The sequence below is a fragment of the Hippichthys cyanospilos genome, chromosome 18 (assembly GCF_059441005.1).
Source record: "Hippichthys cyanospilos isolate Australia breed blue-spotted pipefish chromosome 18, RoL_Hcya_1.0, whole genome shotgun sequence".
NCBI lineage: Eukaryota > Metazoa > Chordata > Actinopteri > Syngnathiformes > Syngnathidae > Hippichthys > Hippichthys cyanospilos.
The window spans coordinates 8993674-9011729 of record NC_142386.1 but is presented as its reverse complement, the minus strand read 5'-3'; the positions used below and the strand labels follow the sequence as shown (position 1 = coordinate 9011729).

The window sequence follows — 18056 nt, the reverse complement described above, 5'->3', positions numbered from 1 at the left end:
AGATTGTTTTCCATTCCTTACTTTGAATTGCATGTAGGTCATATCTGTTTTGTAAAGGTGGAAACACTGCCATCCAGTGGTCACAGTTATCACTACAATACTCATTTGGCTTATATTAGGTAAGCATTTGTCAAGGGTGTCAGCTACCATCCATAAAAAAAACGTATTTGATGAGAATTGTATTGTTTATTATTATTATTATTATTTGAAAAGACAAGAGTTCTCATCTATAGAACTGAAAGAGTTAATAGCATTTAACAGTTACTGTTTTATCCTTTTAGCTTCTGCCTCGTTTAAGGCTAGTCCCTTTTGTTGGCTGCAACTTTTATGGATGTGTCTTTAGCAATCGTTAGCTATGGCTGCTGTTGCAGCTGGGTGCTTTGCATTGATGTGGTAAGCTAAATTTGAGCTGCTTCTGTGCCAAGCAAAGTCCTTTAAAAAAATGCATATCACTACTTAACTGAAAGGTGCAGCCGAAGTATTTTTTTTAAGTAAATTCATCGACAACTCGAATGCTCTGCCATTTTTACGTCTTCCTTCTGTTTCGCTCACAATTTTATACAAACAGCAATGAGATGTTATTTTACAAGTGATAGAAAATGGAATATTAGGAGGAAAAAAAGCATTTCAGTGTAAGTTTAATGTTTCCCATATATTGCGCTCATTAGTATTAATTTTTTAATCTAATTATTATTATCAATTTTCAATGTGACTAGAGTGCCCCTCATTGGCCTCAACTGAGGAAAAAAAAAAGCAATCCGCAGTGGCGCACTGTACAAATTGTTGCTGACAAACAGGATGATGCAGTGTATTAGAATCATCTGCAATAAATCTAAAACCTCTTTATTTACATTTCGAGTGTAACAACACATGATTGCTCATTTTCCTCTGTTCAGGGAAGTTTTCCACAAGAGTCATATTGATTTATCCGCTAACAGTCTAATTTCTTTTGAACACAGGCGGACCACTCAATTAATCTTAACTACAACGAGAGCATTTGCTGTTAAATGCAGAAATAAAGTGTGAAAGCCGCCAGACTGAACAAGGATTGATGAGGAGTTTCCTTCAGAGGCGCTTGCCCGTTATGTACCCCCCCCCCCCCCCCCAAACTCCAAAACACCCTCCCCACCACTAAGCAGCCACAGCTTGATCACACCCACCCAAAGGATCCATCTCCAGAAACGGGCAACATCAATTCAAGGAGAGAAAAAGGGGGGCTCATTCAAAACTTTTTTAGTAACACACTTTTGATATGGATGCATGCAAGGCTCACATTTTTTGTTTGTTTTTTTAGAGCCGTCTTGTTTCAGATTTAAAAGCGTGACTTGTCTGCACAGCATAAAAGAGACTTGAAAAGTAACTGGAACGTCACAATGAGAAGGTGAGTTGTGCCTCTCTTTTTTGTTTTTAATTATATGGTGTCATTTTTGAACGTAGAAGATGGAATCTAAACAGCCTTACATCTCTAAACGCATTTTTATTCACACAAAAACACATTGCATGCGGCATTTGGTTCGGGTACACAAAAAGAATACTTAGCTTTGCAAGTACTACCAAATATGTATTATTGCAGTCCACTTTAACTTTATGAAAGGTATAAACTTTGAACATTAACAGAGCTTCTAAGTATCCTCCTCACACCCTGTCTTTTGATTCTTTTGGACAATTGTTTTTGGTCTATATTACCTTTCTAAATCTAAGTGCTCTCAATAGAGGACATCATGGCCTCTCCAATGTTGTCTCGTGTTTAGGTGGGATGCAATTAACTTTGCTGTCTTGCTGAGATGAAATGGACACAACACTGGTCACAAACAAATAGGCTGTGTCCCAGTAGAATATGGGAAAAAAATACAGTTTTGAAAAATCGATTGATTTCAAATGTACTGCAAATATTTTCACACTTTTAAAAACAGTATATGTACTTTAATTAACCATGATTAGTTTATATACTATAGTTAAAAGAAAATATACAACTAACCCACTTAAAAATGTAAACGTTTTGAGCAGAATGTTTATATGGTTTTTATCGTGATCTGTTTCATTGTTGCATGTTCTAACGTGCAAATTTTACTTGATTTAATTCAGCGATTCTTTTGCATACCACTAGATGGCGCCCACATAGCGCTCCTATTTCAAAAGTTTAATGTTGAATAGTGTTGAATAGTGTTAGGAGTGTGAAAATAGTCCGAATGTGCCCCAATACCATAGTAGATTTTTTTTTTAAATAACTAAATTTTATAGACTGTCTATTTGCGTGCTTAAATGATTTTTTTTCCTTTTTTTCCAATGTTCAATTAGTACTATATTTTTTGGATTATAAAGCACATTGCATTACAAGCTGCAACAACAAAAAATGAAGATGAAATCTATTTAGGTCATGGAATATAAACTGCAGTTTCTAACATCAGATATTTACACAAAAAGACGGTACATGGAAGTTTTTTGTTTGTTTGTTCGTATTTTTTTTTAATATTTAAAACTATTTTCAAATTGCCTGGCTACAGAAACATCATGCCTTCAACATAGACTGACAGCACCAACATAATTTAAACAACACACTCGGATTGTTAGAATACTGCACCAACACAACTAGTAACACACCTGGTCGCATTTACTAGCAGAGAGTGATGGTGCGTAAACTCAAATTTGTTACTTTGATAGCCTCTTCTTCCCTCTCCCTTTGTTTACCTTTGGAGATTGCTTCCTGGTGGCTAGTAAAAAAAAAAAAAAAAAAACTCCATTACGTCCCACAGGAATATAAGCCACAGGGTTCAAAGTGTGAGAAAAAAAAGTAACGGCCTGTAGCTCGGGAAAAAAAAACAACATGGCCCTTGCATCTTCCTATTTTTTAGTATGGAGCCACCAGAGAAAATGTCTTATATAACCTGACAGGAGAATTTCCTCTGGAATTTAATTGACATAGAGCGCGATGGTATTTACCTGCAAACAACGCAAGGGCCGCAAGAATGTGTCAGTGCAAACAAAATGAGAGGCACCATTTCAAGTGCTGTAAAAATCAGAACCAAGCTCCATTTTGCTTCAAGCGAATGCATGTACAGTACATCCTCTGAATTACCGGTCCACACTGCAGGCATCAATCTTACTTACACAGCGCACACTCCCGAGGTGAATTTGCTGCGTAAGACAAACGTTAAAACGCCGCTCTCCCTTTCTTTTTTTTTTCTTTTTTGAAGCAGGCAGAATCGGTCCCCTAATGAGGCCCCTCTGGAGCTCCTGCTTGTCTTGTTGCTGGGGTTACGAGCCCTGGCCGCGTGCCCCGCCGCCTGCTCCTGTAGCCACGGCCACAGGGACGTGGACTGCTCGCGGGGAGCCCTGCGAGAGCTGCCCGCCGACCTCCGGCGCGACCTGCGCTACCTCAACGTGTCCCACAACCAACTACGGAACCTGGATGGCGCGCTGACTTCCTACACGCATCTCCGCGTTTTGGACCTGTCGCACAACCGCCTGAGACGCCTGCCCGCGGGTTTGCCTCGCTCCCTTTTTCAGCTCCACGCCGCCTCCAACGAAATCCACCTAGTAGACAAAAACGATACGGTCCACCAGTGGAACCTGAGGGTCCTCGACCTCTCCGACAATAAGCTGGAGAGGACCGTTTTCATTAACAACACGCTGATCAATCTTTGCACCCTCAACTTGAGCTTTAATCACCTCTGGACTTTTCCCACCAACATGCCCGCACGCCTGGAGATCATCGACATTTCCCACAATTCACTGGTGAAGGTGCTGCCGGGATCACTGGACCGACTTCCCAATTTATCTCTCTTCTATCTTCACGCCAACCGCCTTTCCGGGCTCCCCTTCGGCGCTTTTGACAAGATGACGGCACTTCGGGTTCTCACTCTGGGAAACAACCCTTGGGCTTGTCACCTGGAGCCTGACGTGGCCTACCTCCTATCCTGGCTGCAGCGGACCCCCGCACTCATCTTGGGTTGCCCCTGTAACACTCAACCAATCTGTGGAGGGCTAAAAACTGGATGGGGGAACTTAACCTCCTTTGGTCTACCCCCTATGATTCCCAGCACACAAGTATCAAGGAGGCATGGGCCGATATCAGATTCTGATGGTATGATAACCTTGAGCACAAAAAGACGGCATCACAGTATTAAAATGTTATATCGGCCGTATTCTTACTTAAAATAATTACCATGATGGGAGGAGCTGTTAGCATCAAGTGCTTGTTGCAGCTAACAGCAGCTCGAGTCTTCTAGACAGGTGCGTCTTACATTTGGGGATTCGCGGTATTTTATTTTTCAACAAAATATTGAATATTTGATACACTAAGCAATGTGAACCATGTTTCAAACGAAACAATGAATAAGTAAATACATACATCAACAATCTTTTTTGTATTTTATTTGTTCTTAGTAAGTCACAGTGCCCTGTCAACTAAGCTTTTTTTTATGACAAAATATCCTGCCTACTGTCCATATGCATGCTAAGAAGGTAAAAAAACAAAGAGAAACAACAATCCCCATCTAATTATTTTTTTTCAGAAATGGCTTGTCGAGTCAATTCTGCAAACACTAGTGATAGCGCGTCATTGTACTGCACTACGCTTCCATTAAAGTCCACTGTGAGGGACACTAGACTTTTGAAAAAGAAATCTGAGCACCCATGTTTTCCTTTTTTGAAGTTGCGTTTTGAGATCTATCTTGTAAGATGTACACACCTGGTTTGTCATTCGCAGGCTTAACTGAAGACGCGACGGTTGTGACAAAAGGACCGGACTACTTCCCTTCAACAGAAAGCCGAGTCAAGAAAACAAGCACTCTTTGTACGAGGAATGTAAGAAGGAAGGATTCCTCATCATCCGGTACTGTCAACATCGCTCAATTTCTGAAGATCTTCTCTTCACCCTTTCTTCTGTTCATTTTAGCCCATCTGTCCCTCACTCTGTCTCAATGCTTCTGAAGCCTGGCACACACTTATTTTAACATCTTCGCAGACTTTAACTCTTTGAGTACCGTTGACGTGAAATGACGCCAAGCGTAAAGAGTTGTTAAATGGCAATTGACGTCAATTCTCTCTTTTCTGTGGAATCTGTTGAAAAAAAAAAACATAACCTTGTAAATTTGGAGTTTTGTCCTTATGAACTACGGCCAACAGATGGCAGCATTTTAAACGGCTGGCATTAACTTATTCATTGCCATCCTGGTAAAAATTGCATTGGCAGTAAATGAGTTAAAAGAGTTACAGTAAGGGGCCCCAGTTTCATTTTTTTTCTACTAGTTCCCCTTGTTTGGGTAATTTTTTATGTACAATTTGGGAATTTATGTCGTGATGAATGTCATGTCGTGTTTGAATATTTTCTGAATTTCCTTGTGATATGAAAAACAAGACTGTTTCTGATTGTCTTAAGAGCTGCGACCTTGAACAAAACCTGACGAATCCCTGATGAACAAACATTTACTACCTTCACCACACAAATATTTGTGTCACAGTCAAATAGTTCAATAGATGGTTGAGTAAATATTAATAATGAATTCTATGGTTTTATTTTATTTTTATTTTGCATACACAAGTCATTACCCAGTGGCATTACGATAAAAAAAGTAAAAACATTAATTACCCTTTGCATTTGTCCTACATTATACCAGTATGAAAATTATGTCAACTCTATTTGTTTTTTGTTTTTTTACATTTTTTTATTTAGTCTTTTTGATATTTTTCCCATATTATCACAGGGTATGCACATGCACAGGCAAAACAGTAAAAAAAGAAAAAGAAAATGCTAATTTTGTTTTTCTTCTTTGTCATTTGTCCTACATTATACCAATATGAAAAATACAATGCAATATGAAAACATCGTTTGTTAGTCATTTTTACGTTTTTATTGTTACGTTCATTTTTCCCATGGTGCCGAAGGTATGCAAGTCAATACCAAATGGCATTACGGTAAAATAGTAAAAAGAAAATGCTATTTTCCCCCCTTTATTTGCCTAACATTATACATGTATGAAAATTAAGCAAATATCATTTGTTATTGTCTGTCATTCGTACAGTTTTATTATTTTGTCCAAGTCAATACCTCATGATATAATGATAAAAAGTGCAAGAGGAAAATGCTACTTTTCTTCGCATGTGGTTTACAATATACCAATAGATTTAAAAATGAAGTAAGTATAAAGGCTGTTTGCTTCCTTGATAGCATTTCCTATTTATGCTTGGCAGCTTCTGAGGTGGTTCAGAAATATGACAAAAAATGTGACGAAAGGGGGTTTTCGGGGATATTTTTGGAGTGGTCAGAGAATTCAATCTGATTATTTTTTTGCAATCAGAGAACTAAATATCCAACTAGTGCAGCATAAATAGTCGTATGAGAAAATGATTAAATGGTTTCACGAGTACGTAATCGTAATGGCACACAATAGTTCCGTTATATAATTTATAACGTGTTGCTTTTCGACTCTTCCCCCGTAAACAGCCACACTGATTTGAAAGCATGTCTTGCAATAAACAGATTTAGACACATGATGGCACTATACATTCAATGCTGAATGCACTTTCAAGGTTCAGCCTTCACAATAAATTCAAATATTTTTGTATTTTTAATGTATTAATTTGAACGTATCTTTATTTTTTTCGCTACACGGATTTGTTTGATTTTTTTTTCTTCCTTTTTACTTCCTAGCCTTTTCTGTCTTGGCTGTTGATGAATACATTTGAAAAGACTATGGTCTATTATACATCATTTTGACAGTATCCGAGGACTCATTAACATCATTGTACATTTTTGCAGGACATTTGAGATGTTAAAACCATCCAGCGCTTTTTGTTCACGCAGATGTATCTGATCGAGCCACTAGAAGAAATTCCGTTTCCTGTCTATCCAAAATGAAGCATTGCAAATTCTTTGTCTTGTCATTTTTGTGTGAAAAGCTCTTTTCAGAAGACCTTCGCTCGCGCCTCACTCCATACAATCGGACGTGGCGTTTTTACTCGACTACAACATGATGAATTATTCAGCAACTACATCTCCCATGAGTAAGCATACTAACTAAGCATAAAAGCATTAATCCCAGTCCGGCCTTTCTTCACACTTAATCACAGTTGACAACTACCCACTACAAGCACGGCTTTGAAAGATAATCATAGAGCAATAACTCCCAAATATATGGCGGTTTATTTTATGGGAAATGCACAAATACAGCAGCCAAGGAAAGTGAACCCATCCGAGGTCTTGTTGCACATGTTGTGTGAAGCTGTTGGTGGACTAGAGAGAGGAGGAAAAACGAGTGGGAAAGTACAAACTAATGAGAACATTAGCGGAGCTGTTGTAACAGGCTGCCAACACAAAGGCACCATCTTTGAATAAAGCACCAACTAAACCACTGGCAAGAGACCACTACATATTAGAAGAATAGTAAAAATGTGAACATTTACCTGAAATGGGTCTTCATTCCAAGTTAATAGATTGTGTCTCAAAAAGAGTGAATGCAGCATGTCATTAAATCAAATTGCGCTTCAACAAGTAGAGTTGAATGTTTGTCAGCCTGCATATTCACTCTAGTGGCCATTTGTTTTTTTGTATTACATTTTGACCCATTAGAGCCACGTACCTCATTTCTTGTGTACTCAATAGAGGACATTCAGGCCTTCCCAATGATATATCTCTTGTTTGGGTGGGATGCAATTAACTTAACCAAATTGACACAAACGTGGACACAAATGACTAAGCTGGGTCCCAGTAGGATATGGGATAAAAATACAGCAGTGAAAAAAAATGATTGAGTTCAAATTTACGGCAAATATATTCATAGAATTGTAATTTAATACACTTCAAAACAAATAAATATTGTACTGTCTTGAAGAGACAAAATGGACACAACAGTGGACACAAATTAATCTGGTTATTACTAGTGTTTACCATTCTCTCCAGCAATATTGTGCTTTATCAAACATCGATTTTGATTGTTTATTAAGAATAGTTCAATGATCTTAAAAAAACTGTAAAAAATTAAACAGTGTCAAATGAAAGGAATTGCTGTTGTCCTCACTAACCTTTTTCGGTTCAGTCATTGTTTTTAAAGTAAAAGCAGATGTTGGCCAATGTCTTATTTTGATTAAAAAGATAATGAGTAATTATTGTTGGGAGACAAAAATCGAGGGGCAAGAACAATTATAAGTTAAACAATGGCTCTAAGCTATTACTCAATTATTAAAATAGTTGATTAATTTGATTATCAATTCAGTTTGAATTAATTAATATTGACAGCTCTAAAAGATAGGTCGAACTGAGAGCATCCTTTTATTTCTCATGTAAGATTGCAAAGATTCTCCATTTCTCTGCAGAAAGTAATTCATCAAACGCAAAATCATTATATTGCAAAATCACCTGGAGATTAGCTTTTATTTGTATATTTTATGCTTTGTACTTTTCCTCCACCATGCCTCTGATAAACAGACACTGCAGTTGCTTGGGCAAATTGCAAAAGAAATAAAAAAAAAAGATCTTGCGTTCAAATTCATATCAACTCTCAAAATGGTGCGCCTCCATAACAGCTTTGCGAATATTTTTTTTCTAATTTGTATATAATCTCCCCAGCTGCTTTTAGCTTCAGAACCTTCATGCCAGTCTCTTCAAAGTAGCGTACTGCAGGAGGTAGCGCTGCCTCATACTAGCCAATTATTTTTGTTTCTCCAGACAACACAAAGTTGTGTCAGATTTCTCTTCTCCTAATAACTGACAAGGTGTAGAAGGCTTGTATCATTTACTGCTGCCATTGCCTCCCTCTTCTTCATCTTTCTGTCTGGGCTTGTTTGCTTGGAGTGGACTGATGCCGCTTTCCTTTTACAGCACTAACAGTGACTATTACGCCTTATGCCTTTGTAAGCCACACAACCCGCTGCCCCTTTAATGTTTGTTTTTTTTAGTCAAAGAATCCCCTCAAATTTTACAACATCACCTCTTAAAGGTCCCATGTGGTGAAAAGAAAGGCAGTACTCAAGGTGTACACAACTACCGTTTTCTCTTAGGTGCTCTATTATCCCTTCTGTGCTAATGTGTATAAATGACTCTTGAAACCAGGGGAGTCCATTTTCTTCATTCTGAGTGCCACGTTCAAGAAAAAAAAAAACATGGAGTGCGGTTTTGCTAATGAAACTGAAAGATGTCATATTGTGAAGACAAATGCCCATAATTCAAATTTAAACCATTGTTTGGGGGTCGTTGCAAATACAGCATTAAAAAAAACTGTAAAAAAACAACTTACGGTGGTGTTTTGAGTTACAAGTGACCTGACTTCTGAGTTGAGGCCAATTGAGGCATTTTTGCCTTTTTCTCAGAGTTATTCAGCGAGAGTATTTTCTGTTGTTACTTTTTATGCCAAATTTTCAGACGCCGTCTTTCGGCCGCCCCACCCTCGCAGTGAGTAGTTTGACTTTAGTCTACAATATTCCATTGACTTTGCTTGTTTCACATGCTCTTCGTTATTAAATCATTTCACATTGAGTCCCTTGTCCAGTCTGATTTGGGGTTCACTTTTATTAATGTATTCTCACTGAAATCGTAACAAAAGTAAAAAACAAATAACAATAAAAAATCTTTATTTGTAATTAATTCAAATTTCTTTGTAATATGATTTCACTTCGGTGTTGGTGTGTGCAAATCAGAGAATGATTTTTCCAATTCAAATGCAGTGCTTGTTTCTGCCAGCAGAGGTCACTAGCTGTAATGGAAGGCCCACAAAGGCTTCTGTTGTGCGTTCAATACGCATTCAGGTCCTCCTTTTTTTCTGTGCTACAAGCTTGGTAGCGTGACATCATCTTAATTTGCATATTCAACTCAAATCCAAAGGATCAGATCCACAAATCCAAAGGAGAGTTTCATGCAAATAAGTGAGGTCGTGTCTTGCAAAGTCAGAGCCATGCAAGCAAAAATACTTTGCGCTCGCAAGATTTCAATTAGTAAACTCAACACATTTTAGAGTCGTACTCATACAAGTGGTAAAACACGCAAATGTCATTTTGAAAGCGATTTTACACCATACGCAGGAGAGGAATTAATGTGCTTACCAAGTTTTACAAAAACCGATTCAGCTACTGGTTCCGTCATTGTTTTCCAAAGTTTACAAGTGCCTTATTTTGATTAGATAGTTTGCTGGTAGAAATTTAAGTTAAACAAAAGCTTTAAATTATTCCTCGATGTAATTTTCAATTAATAATCAATTACTTGTCACTTAAGTGATGAATTTTGACAGCTCTATGGTCAAACTAAACACAAAGCAAGTAACTCCACGTTGTGTATCGAAAGTAATCATCTAATTGTTTTTTACATCCACTAGCTTAATGCTAACCTATTATTGGAAGCGCTCTATAGCAGCTAATGAATAGCATTGATGTGGCAGTGTTTAACAAAGATATATTTTAACACAAAGGCTGCAGCAAGTCATGTAGACACACATATGTTCCTTCTAACCTGCAAAAATGCCATGAAAAAAGATTAATCTGATTACTTAAGTATTATATTGTACCGTATTACAAATAGCTTTGACCTCTAAACGAGCACCGCTGTTAACCGACCTAAGGGATCACGGTTTGAGTGAGCCATCACCTAAATATGTGCGACACAATGAAAAGCATTTTGAGCCACCTTTGAGCCAGCCGCAAAGTCCCAATATCAATCGTAGCACCAAATCAGGCTGTTACCCAACCAAAGGACGCTCCAATGTTGCACATAAAGTTTATCTGATAAAAGCTAATCTGTATTGACAGCTTGCGTCTATATGCCAAGAGGCTCGCCGTCTCTCTCAGCCAAGAGCAATGTTTTCCCGTCTGGGTGCTGATCAACTAAAAAGGGAATGTGTAGGAATTCGGAAATAACAAGGCGTATTCCGGCTGAAGCCGAGAGACTGATGAGACAGGCAAAATTCAACCCTTCAGCGTGGTTGGGGAGGTGGGGGCTGTGGATGTGGTGTATCTCGCTTCGTGTCTCGATGGCGCAGACAAGGCAAGGTCAGTGTTGAGGTCATTGTTTGCGGCATCAGAGAAGAAGGCATGGTGGCAGTCGGTTTGTCAGAGAAAATGAAAGAGAAAGGGTAGGAATCCCTGAAAGACGGAAAAAAAAAAATTATATATATATATATATATATATATATATATATATATATATATATATATATATATTAGTGCTGTTTATTTAACTTTCCCATAGTTAATTTCTACATTAATTTCTAGTTTAACAATTTGCATTTGAATAGAATACAATTAATAAATAAGGATTAAAATAAATATAATTAAAAATAATGACTCAAAGTATGATATCATGGCTTTCTTTGTTCCTTTGCTCGTAAAACTCTTGAACAAAGCTATCAAATGTGACTCATCATTGAAAGATGTTTTTTTTCCTACAGTGTTGTCATAGAACTTGTAACTTGAGCAGGGTGTTTTGCTTTGAATAGTCCGCCAAAGATGTCAAACTAAAACCGTGTTTGAACTTGGTTTTGCAAAGTGCGCACACTTTTTGTTTTTCCAATGAACTGTTGAAAAACTTTTTTAAGAAAACTATGTAAACTTTCACTGTCTTTCTGACAGTTATACTTGAAGTAACACACACACACACGCACACACACACACACACACACACACACACACACACATATATATATATATATATATATATATATATATATATATATATATACTGTATATATAATATATATATATATATATATATATATATATATATATATATATATATATATATAATGTGTGTGTGTGTGTGTGTGTGTATATGTATAGATAGATAGATGGATCTACTGTATATTCTATGCTTCCCATTTGTCATTATGCTACTCTAGCAAATTGTGCACAATCATGAGCAAACGTACAATTTATTGCAACAGTAAAATATATAATATTGTTAATTAATGATTGTGTGTCTTTGGGATTATGTGCTTTTATATAAATCAATTAAAATACGGATTTAAATTTGGATAACATATGCAAATATTTAGGATAGTTTGTAATTCTGATATTCAGTATTAGTTAGTGTAAAAATACGGTTTGAATAGGATTAGCATGCAGGAAACCAACACAAATATGCAAGAATACAGAATTTGAAACATTCCGCCTGAGAATCTGTGTTTGCTGCACTCGTCTGGGAGTGTTTTACACCGAGTTTCTCGGTGTAGCTTTCATCCCCTTCCTCAATCTCGACAGAGCTCTCCAAAACATCGACATGCACCTCGGCCCTCCCGCTGCCTCCCGTACAGGTGACAGGAAGGCTCCTGGCAGGGTTTGAACACTGTTCTCCATCATGTGCGGCGCACACGCTCTCGCTGGAGTCATCCGAGACTCCAGAGGCTTGGTGGAAGCAGCGGGGGCATGTACTTATCTACTGGCCCAGTGGAGCAGGTAAATGATGTCATCGTCATCCACTCGTAATGGAGCAGCAGCATTGGCCTAAAAAGCTTCACGTCCAAATGCTATTTTAATACGCGGTCCGAAAACAAAGACCCAATTGAAATTTCTTAGTGAAAACTGAATTCCTTGCTTTGTTTTCCGACTTTCGTTTTTGGGAAGCGGGATTTTCTGCAATGACAGCAACCCAAATGAAATATGTAGATGAAAAAGCAAACTCGGCGTTAATAGTCAAGCTCAACCTTGGCAGAGGTCTGTGCTCTCCTAAGTGCTATTCGAGTTTGGAAACATGATCCCACCTAGAGTTATATAGATTTTAGATAGAGCGGAAAGCCCTGAAGTGAAACACAATCTGCACCGTCGGACTGCTTCTCGTCAGAGTTGTTCAAGTTACTATTTTTTCTCATTACGTATCATGCAGAGAGAGTTAAGTACAGCGACTTTCACCCTCTGACACAAAATGGAGAAAGAACATGGAGGTGGATAGAAGCACGTTCTTGATGTGACATGGGTACCAAAGGAGCATACTGTATTTTTCGGACTATAAGTCGCACGTAAAATACTTTAACTCGATCCAAAATCGACAATGCGCCTTATAATCAGGACATTATATACTGCTGTAAATTTGAAGTCTAAAAAGGTTTGACTAATTTGCTGTATAGTTCTTTTCAAACCTATGTATGGAAATTCCCAAAATTATAGCTAGTCATTGAGACCGCTGTATAATTGTCTTTTGAAGGGGACAATGTGTAGTATGGGGCCTAAAAACTGAAACAAAAAAAACGATAAATAAAGCATTTGTTTTCATCAGCAAGCAAATTTAAAAAATGGGACACTGGTAACAACAATAAGAAATCGAATTGCTAGCCAATCCTGTGACCGATGGTTGTGTTATTACTTAAGCTAATGCGAAATGCTATCCTTGATTGGCAAGCTAAACAAGTGAATGACCTCACCAGTTGTTCAGTTTTAGTTTTATGTCGTAAAATTTATTAAATTATGTCTTTACATACCCCCTGCACTGTGCGCACAGACTAGTCTTTACATTGAACAAGTGTTTCTATAGATTTTGTTTTAGATGTCCTACTTTTTGACTGGTCATTGAACGCACATCCAGTCAGGTGAGTTTGTAGTATTCACATTCATTTGCTTTGCCATGCAGCTTTTTATCATTCAATGAAAGTAATTTTGCATAACTTTTACCAAAAAGGTGTTAATCAATTGGCACAGCATACCTCACAGTCCTGCCAGAAATGTTTTTCTCATGTTTTGTCTGACTACATTTCCCATGATTCTTAGACATTCTTAGCTCATGATTCCTAGACATTGATGCAAACATCAATGTGAAAAGTAAGAAAAAAAATCAACAGATAAATTCCTTTTTGGCTGGGTTATTTGTCCAGCCAATTGGATTTCTGACTGGATTAAAAAATAATAAACAATGACAAAAAGTGTTTAAAGCAAGCTGTCATACCACCCTTTTTCTGTTGTCATTAATATTAGTCATTAGCCTCTATGCTTTTGGCTAAAGCATTTGATTGGCAAAATCCTCTAGTATATGTCATCAATATTCAATGAATTGTACAACTCATATTTACAGTCACAATAAGTCCCATTTCCAGCCTCATGGTTATCATCATAACATCAATATTACACTTTCATTTCTTAGTAATGTGATTAAACGTCTGCATATCGCAGTGGCCTCATCTATGTGGAATGTTAGCGTGTAGCCCCTGGCACAGCTTAATTAACTCATCTGTGTAGTTGAAGCAGAAATAATGAAAGAAATCATTTATCACTGGAACATCCTTCCCCCTGATCTACATTCAAATAGTTTCTCTATCGTAACGACGGTACGCATATGATAACCGCCTTTGGGAAAACAAACACATTGCGGATGAAAACAAGAATTTTTCATTCATTTTGCCAGTTTCAACTGATAATTTATGGCCAGAATGGGCTTTTTAAGTGAGATGAAAGGGCTGACAGACTGCAGTTTGGTGGGTGGCTAATTCCTGAAATAGGACTGTCAATTATGCATGTTACGGCCTGGCTTCCTCCCTGCAGTCGCAGGCTTGCTCTCTTTTAGTTAAACAGAGGGGGGAAGACACTAGAGGGAGACAGTATGTGCACATCTGCAGCTTTCACGCCCCCCCCCCCCCCCCCCCCAGCTCCAAAAAGCCCTCCAGAGAAAACCATGATGACTCAATCCATAGTGATCAATACAAAATCATTTGTCATCTCCAAAGGATAACATCCTGTTAGATTAATATCCCTAGCAATTTAGCAAATTCACGTGAATGAACTGACTTTTTTTTTTTTTTTTTTACACGTGTACAAAGCGGAGAGCATCTGCAACAATTACGGCAATTAGGGCCATAGATGTGAAATCTCAGTTTTATGTATCACGCAGAAATCCAAAGCAGGAATATGTGCACTCATGATCCAAGAACAATTTGGCCAAGGTCAAGGGAATATTGCGAGGGTTTAAAATGATTACTGCAACAGGAAATAGGAGGCCTGCTCTCCGAAATGCCATCTCATAACTCTGTTGCTTCTCTCACTTTCTTTCTCCTCTCAGCTCTTTCACACACTATCAATTTTACTTCTCTCTAAAGCCTCAAATCCTCCAGTTTTCATGCAAAGGCTCGATTAGTTACAAGCGCTTCTCCATGCCGGGTTCCCCTTCTTTTGAAATGAGGTTCATCTTTTGCTTTTGAACTGCGGGGATGCATTTACACTGACACAACTATGCTTTCAGACATCCCTGCAATCCAAAAATATGACTGTAAATGTTTCATTATGGTTCCTCACTGATCGGTTCATAGAATTCCTTTGGAAAAACTCTGCCTGAAATTTATCCCCACTAGACCTTTTATAAAGGCTTCAAAGCCATAATAATGTAATGTCATACCTTGTTATGAAAAATACTATTGAGATAAAAATGATTACGATTTGTAATGACTGCATCTAATATTTATAATAATAATAATATACTGTCATTTTTGGGAGGGACATTGTGTTATTGTGTTTAATGAGAACATTGATTAAAAAAAACAAATAAAAAAAACAGTCTTCCGTCAAGTATTATTATTATTCAGAAGGAATGATGGTTTTCTTTTATCAATGGCCAAATAATTATAAAATACCCGTCTGGGGTTTTCTGATTTGCTATGGCTCACTACATTCAAATATTTTCTGTTAGCATTGGTTGTGGGTGCTTTGCATTGATGTGGTAGGCTAAACCTGAGCTGCTTCTTTGCTAAGCAAACTCATGACAAAGAATGCACACCACACTCCCTTGATCTAAATTGCCATCGGACTGTTTTTTAAAAGTTAAATTCAGCATTCATTACAATGATCACATACTCGTCCATTTGTATGTATTTCTTCTGCTCCTGAGCTCGCCCTTTCACCCACAAATTATGCCAAACACACCTTCTTAGTTTGAAAACAATATTGTGAGATGTCTCATTTGGTGCACCATTTCTGTCACGTTTGACTTGTCTTTGTTCTTCGGAATCACAGAATTGAAAGGCTGTGATAACAAAATTGAACAAGCCAAACCGTTGTAAAATCTGAGACATATTTGAGCGTAACAACAAAGCTGCAGCTCTCTTAGTCATGCCAAACATGCAATTACTTTTGTAAATAATAGTTAATATACCATCAAATAGCACAAGGCAGAACAACCCAGCAACAAAGTAGATTTTGGTTTCACATAGGATTTCACACTTTTTTGTTCTTTGACAGATGTGTGCGACATTGAGTAGCCACCAATTGCTTTTTTTTTTCTTCTCGAGACACAGGCGGCTGCAATGTGGCAACCTGACTAGAGATATCTGCTCAAATGCCCCCGCCCTCCTCCGAAAAGTGTTGTCATTTGGGTTTTTATCGAAGTCATTGTTTGAAAAACATGCTGCCAGGCCAGATAAGGAAGTCTCCCAGGTAGTGTTCCTCGTAGACAGGCCTATTCACCAAAAGTTTTCTGAACGTAAACGATAGCAAGGGCTCCGTCGTCACGTTTCGGGCAGAAGCTTGGGAGGTTAGGGTGTAAATATTCAAAAGATATCATGCAATTATTTTGGATTGTGCAGCAGTAATCTGGCCTGTTTACAAGACTGTAACAATGCAACATTTTGAGCATAAAGCTTTTTAGATCATCACTACTTTACGCTAGAGAGTTAAAGACCTGTCAAGTGAATTCACAGATTTGTTTCTAAATAGGATATTGTGTGTGAAGACAATTACTGAAAAAGTGGAAAGACTGAAAACAATGTTTTGGCAAATCTGTATACTTATTTTGTATACTTAAAAGTTAACACCTTGTCTCAGTTTAATTTCGTACCGGAATGATTTTTCATGTACAATTTATACCTTTGAAAACATGTTTTTCACTTGCTGTCGAACAACAATGATTTCACACGCTCAAGGCTTAGGTTAATGACCAATTAGCTTAGCGTTTGAACATCACATGACTGCTCAGAAAACAGATGAGCCATGATTGACTGTTACCTGAGGCTTGAGCACATGTGACGCCATTTTCAGTTGACAGCAAGTAAAAATTAGTTTTTAAGGGTATTTATTGAACATTTAAAATAGTTATTAAATTAACTCTTTTAATGCCAGATTTAAAAAAAAAAACCTGTCAGACAATTTTGAGTGTTTTGACAGACCATAATTAGTGTTTACATTTTTGCATCTTAATGAGCGAACCACAGCTGCCCAAACCCATAAAAAAAGAACGTAGTTGAAGGCGCTCAGTATGGTTTCCGTTGACATATTTTCACGCTCAGTGTTGAGACAAAATATTATATTTTTAACCTGGAAATGACTAAAGACAAAATATTATACTTTTAACCTGGAAATGACTAAATAAGTATCCCTTATTATACAGTGGTGAAGTGACAACGTGCACTGGGTATGTGGCAAAAAAAGGTAGTTATCAGGAATAATGAATTGGTTTATTTTATCTATTTAGTTCGCAAATTAGGTATAAACAAACAATTTAATGGAATGAAATATTTACTATGTTAATCATCATAATAGCATGTTTGTCTGCAGTGTGCCTGCATATTCTGATTATATACTAGATTCATATTATAGTCATTGTGATTATAGTGATTTTATTTTGATTGAACACACTATGTTGGATCCCTTCTCTACTTGTGAGTGACAGCCATAATACTGCCACAATTACTGGAGATGTCTTTTTTTTTGTGCTGCCTTTCTGAGTCATGGTTTTATGAATCAAAACAAACACAATCGTGGTCAGCGGGATTATTGTGCCTACTGAAAGTCACAAGTAAGGTATAGAATTAAGTGTTTAGAATGTTTTTGGTATTGTTATTTTCTTATTATTATTTTGCTTTTTAAATATTACTTAGATAAAGGATTTGCTTGCCATTAGCTGAGAATTCTGGGATGTGTTTCCACAGCAAGGCGGACTGTATAATTGACGAAGAAAGTTGGCAACGGATCGACTGTTATCTGACGGACCGACGAATGACAATTTTAGTGTCAAATAAATGGCGGGCCACCGATCATGGCACTGACGACTGTCAGACAAGCAAAAAAATGAAAGGTGCGCACCTCTCGTAGTTCTGTGTCAGCAGATGAAAAATGCGAGAAAAGTAGCAGTCATTTCACTGGTCATAATAGTTGTATTTAATTGA

The 18056-nt window shown here is 37.5% G+C and overlaps 1 protein-coding gene across 1 annotated transcript; it reads left to right on the top strand.

The window, feature by feature from the left end:
• Positions 1 to 1236: 1236 nt before the first annotated feature.
• On the top strand, positions 1237 to 16154 carry LOC148408867 (oligodendrocyte-myelin glycoprotein-like). Its single transcript, XM_088441379.1, has 6 exons — positions 1237 to 1381; positions 3195 to 4084; positions 4709 to 4834; positions 6901 to 7005; positions 12181 to 12375; positions 16135 to 16154. Exons 1-6 carry the CDS (start codon positions 1374 to 1376, stop codon positions 16152 to 16154), a joined length of 1344 nt encoding a protein of 447 aa, XP_088297505.1. The 5' UTR covers positions 1237 to 1373.
• The last annotated feature ends 1902 nt before the right edge of the window (positions 16155 to 18056 follow it).

Bases quoted from the DNA above. Each gene is read 5' to 3' on its own strand.
- LOC148408867 (XM_088441379.1), top strand. The intron at 4,085-4,708 runs GTATGATAACCT...TGTCATTCGCAG, and splicing joins GCCGATATCAGATTCTGATG to GCTTAACTGAAGACGCGACG. The intron at 7,006-12,180 runs GTAAGCATACTA...CAATCTCGACAG, and splicing joins AGCAACTACATCTCCCATGA to AGCTCTCCAAAACATCGACA.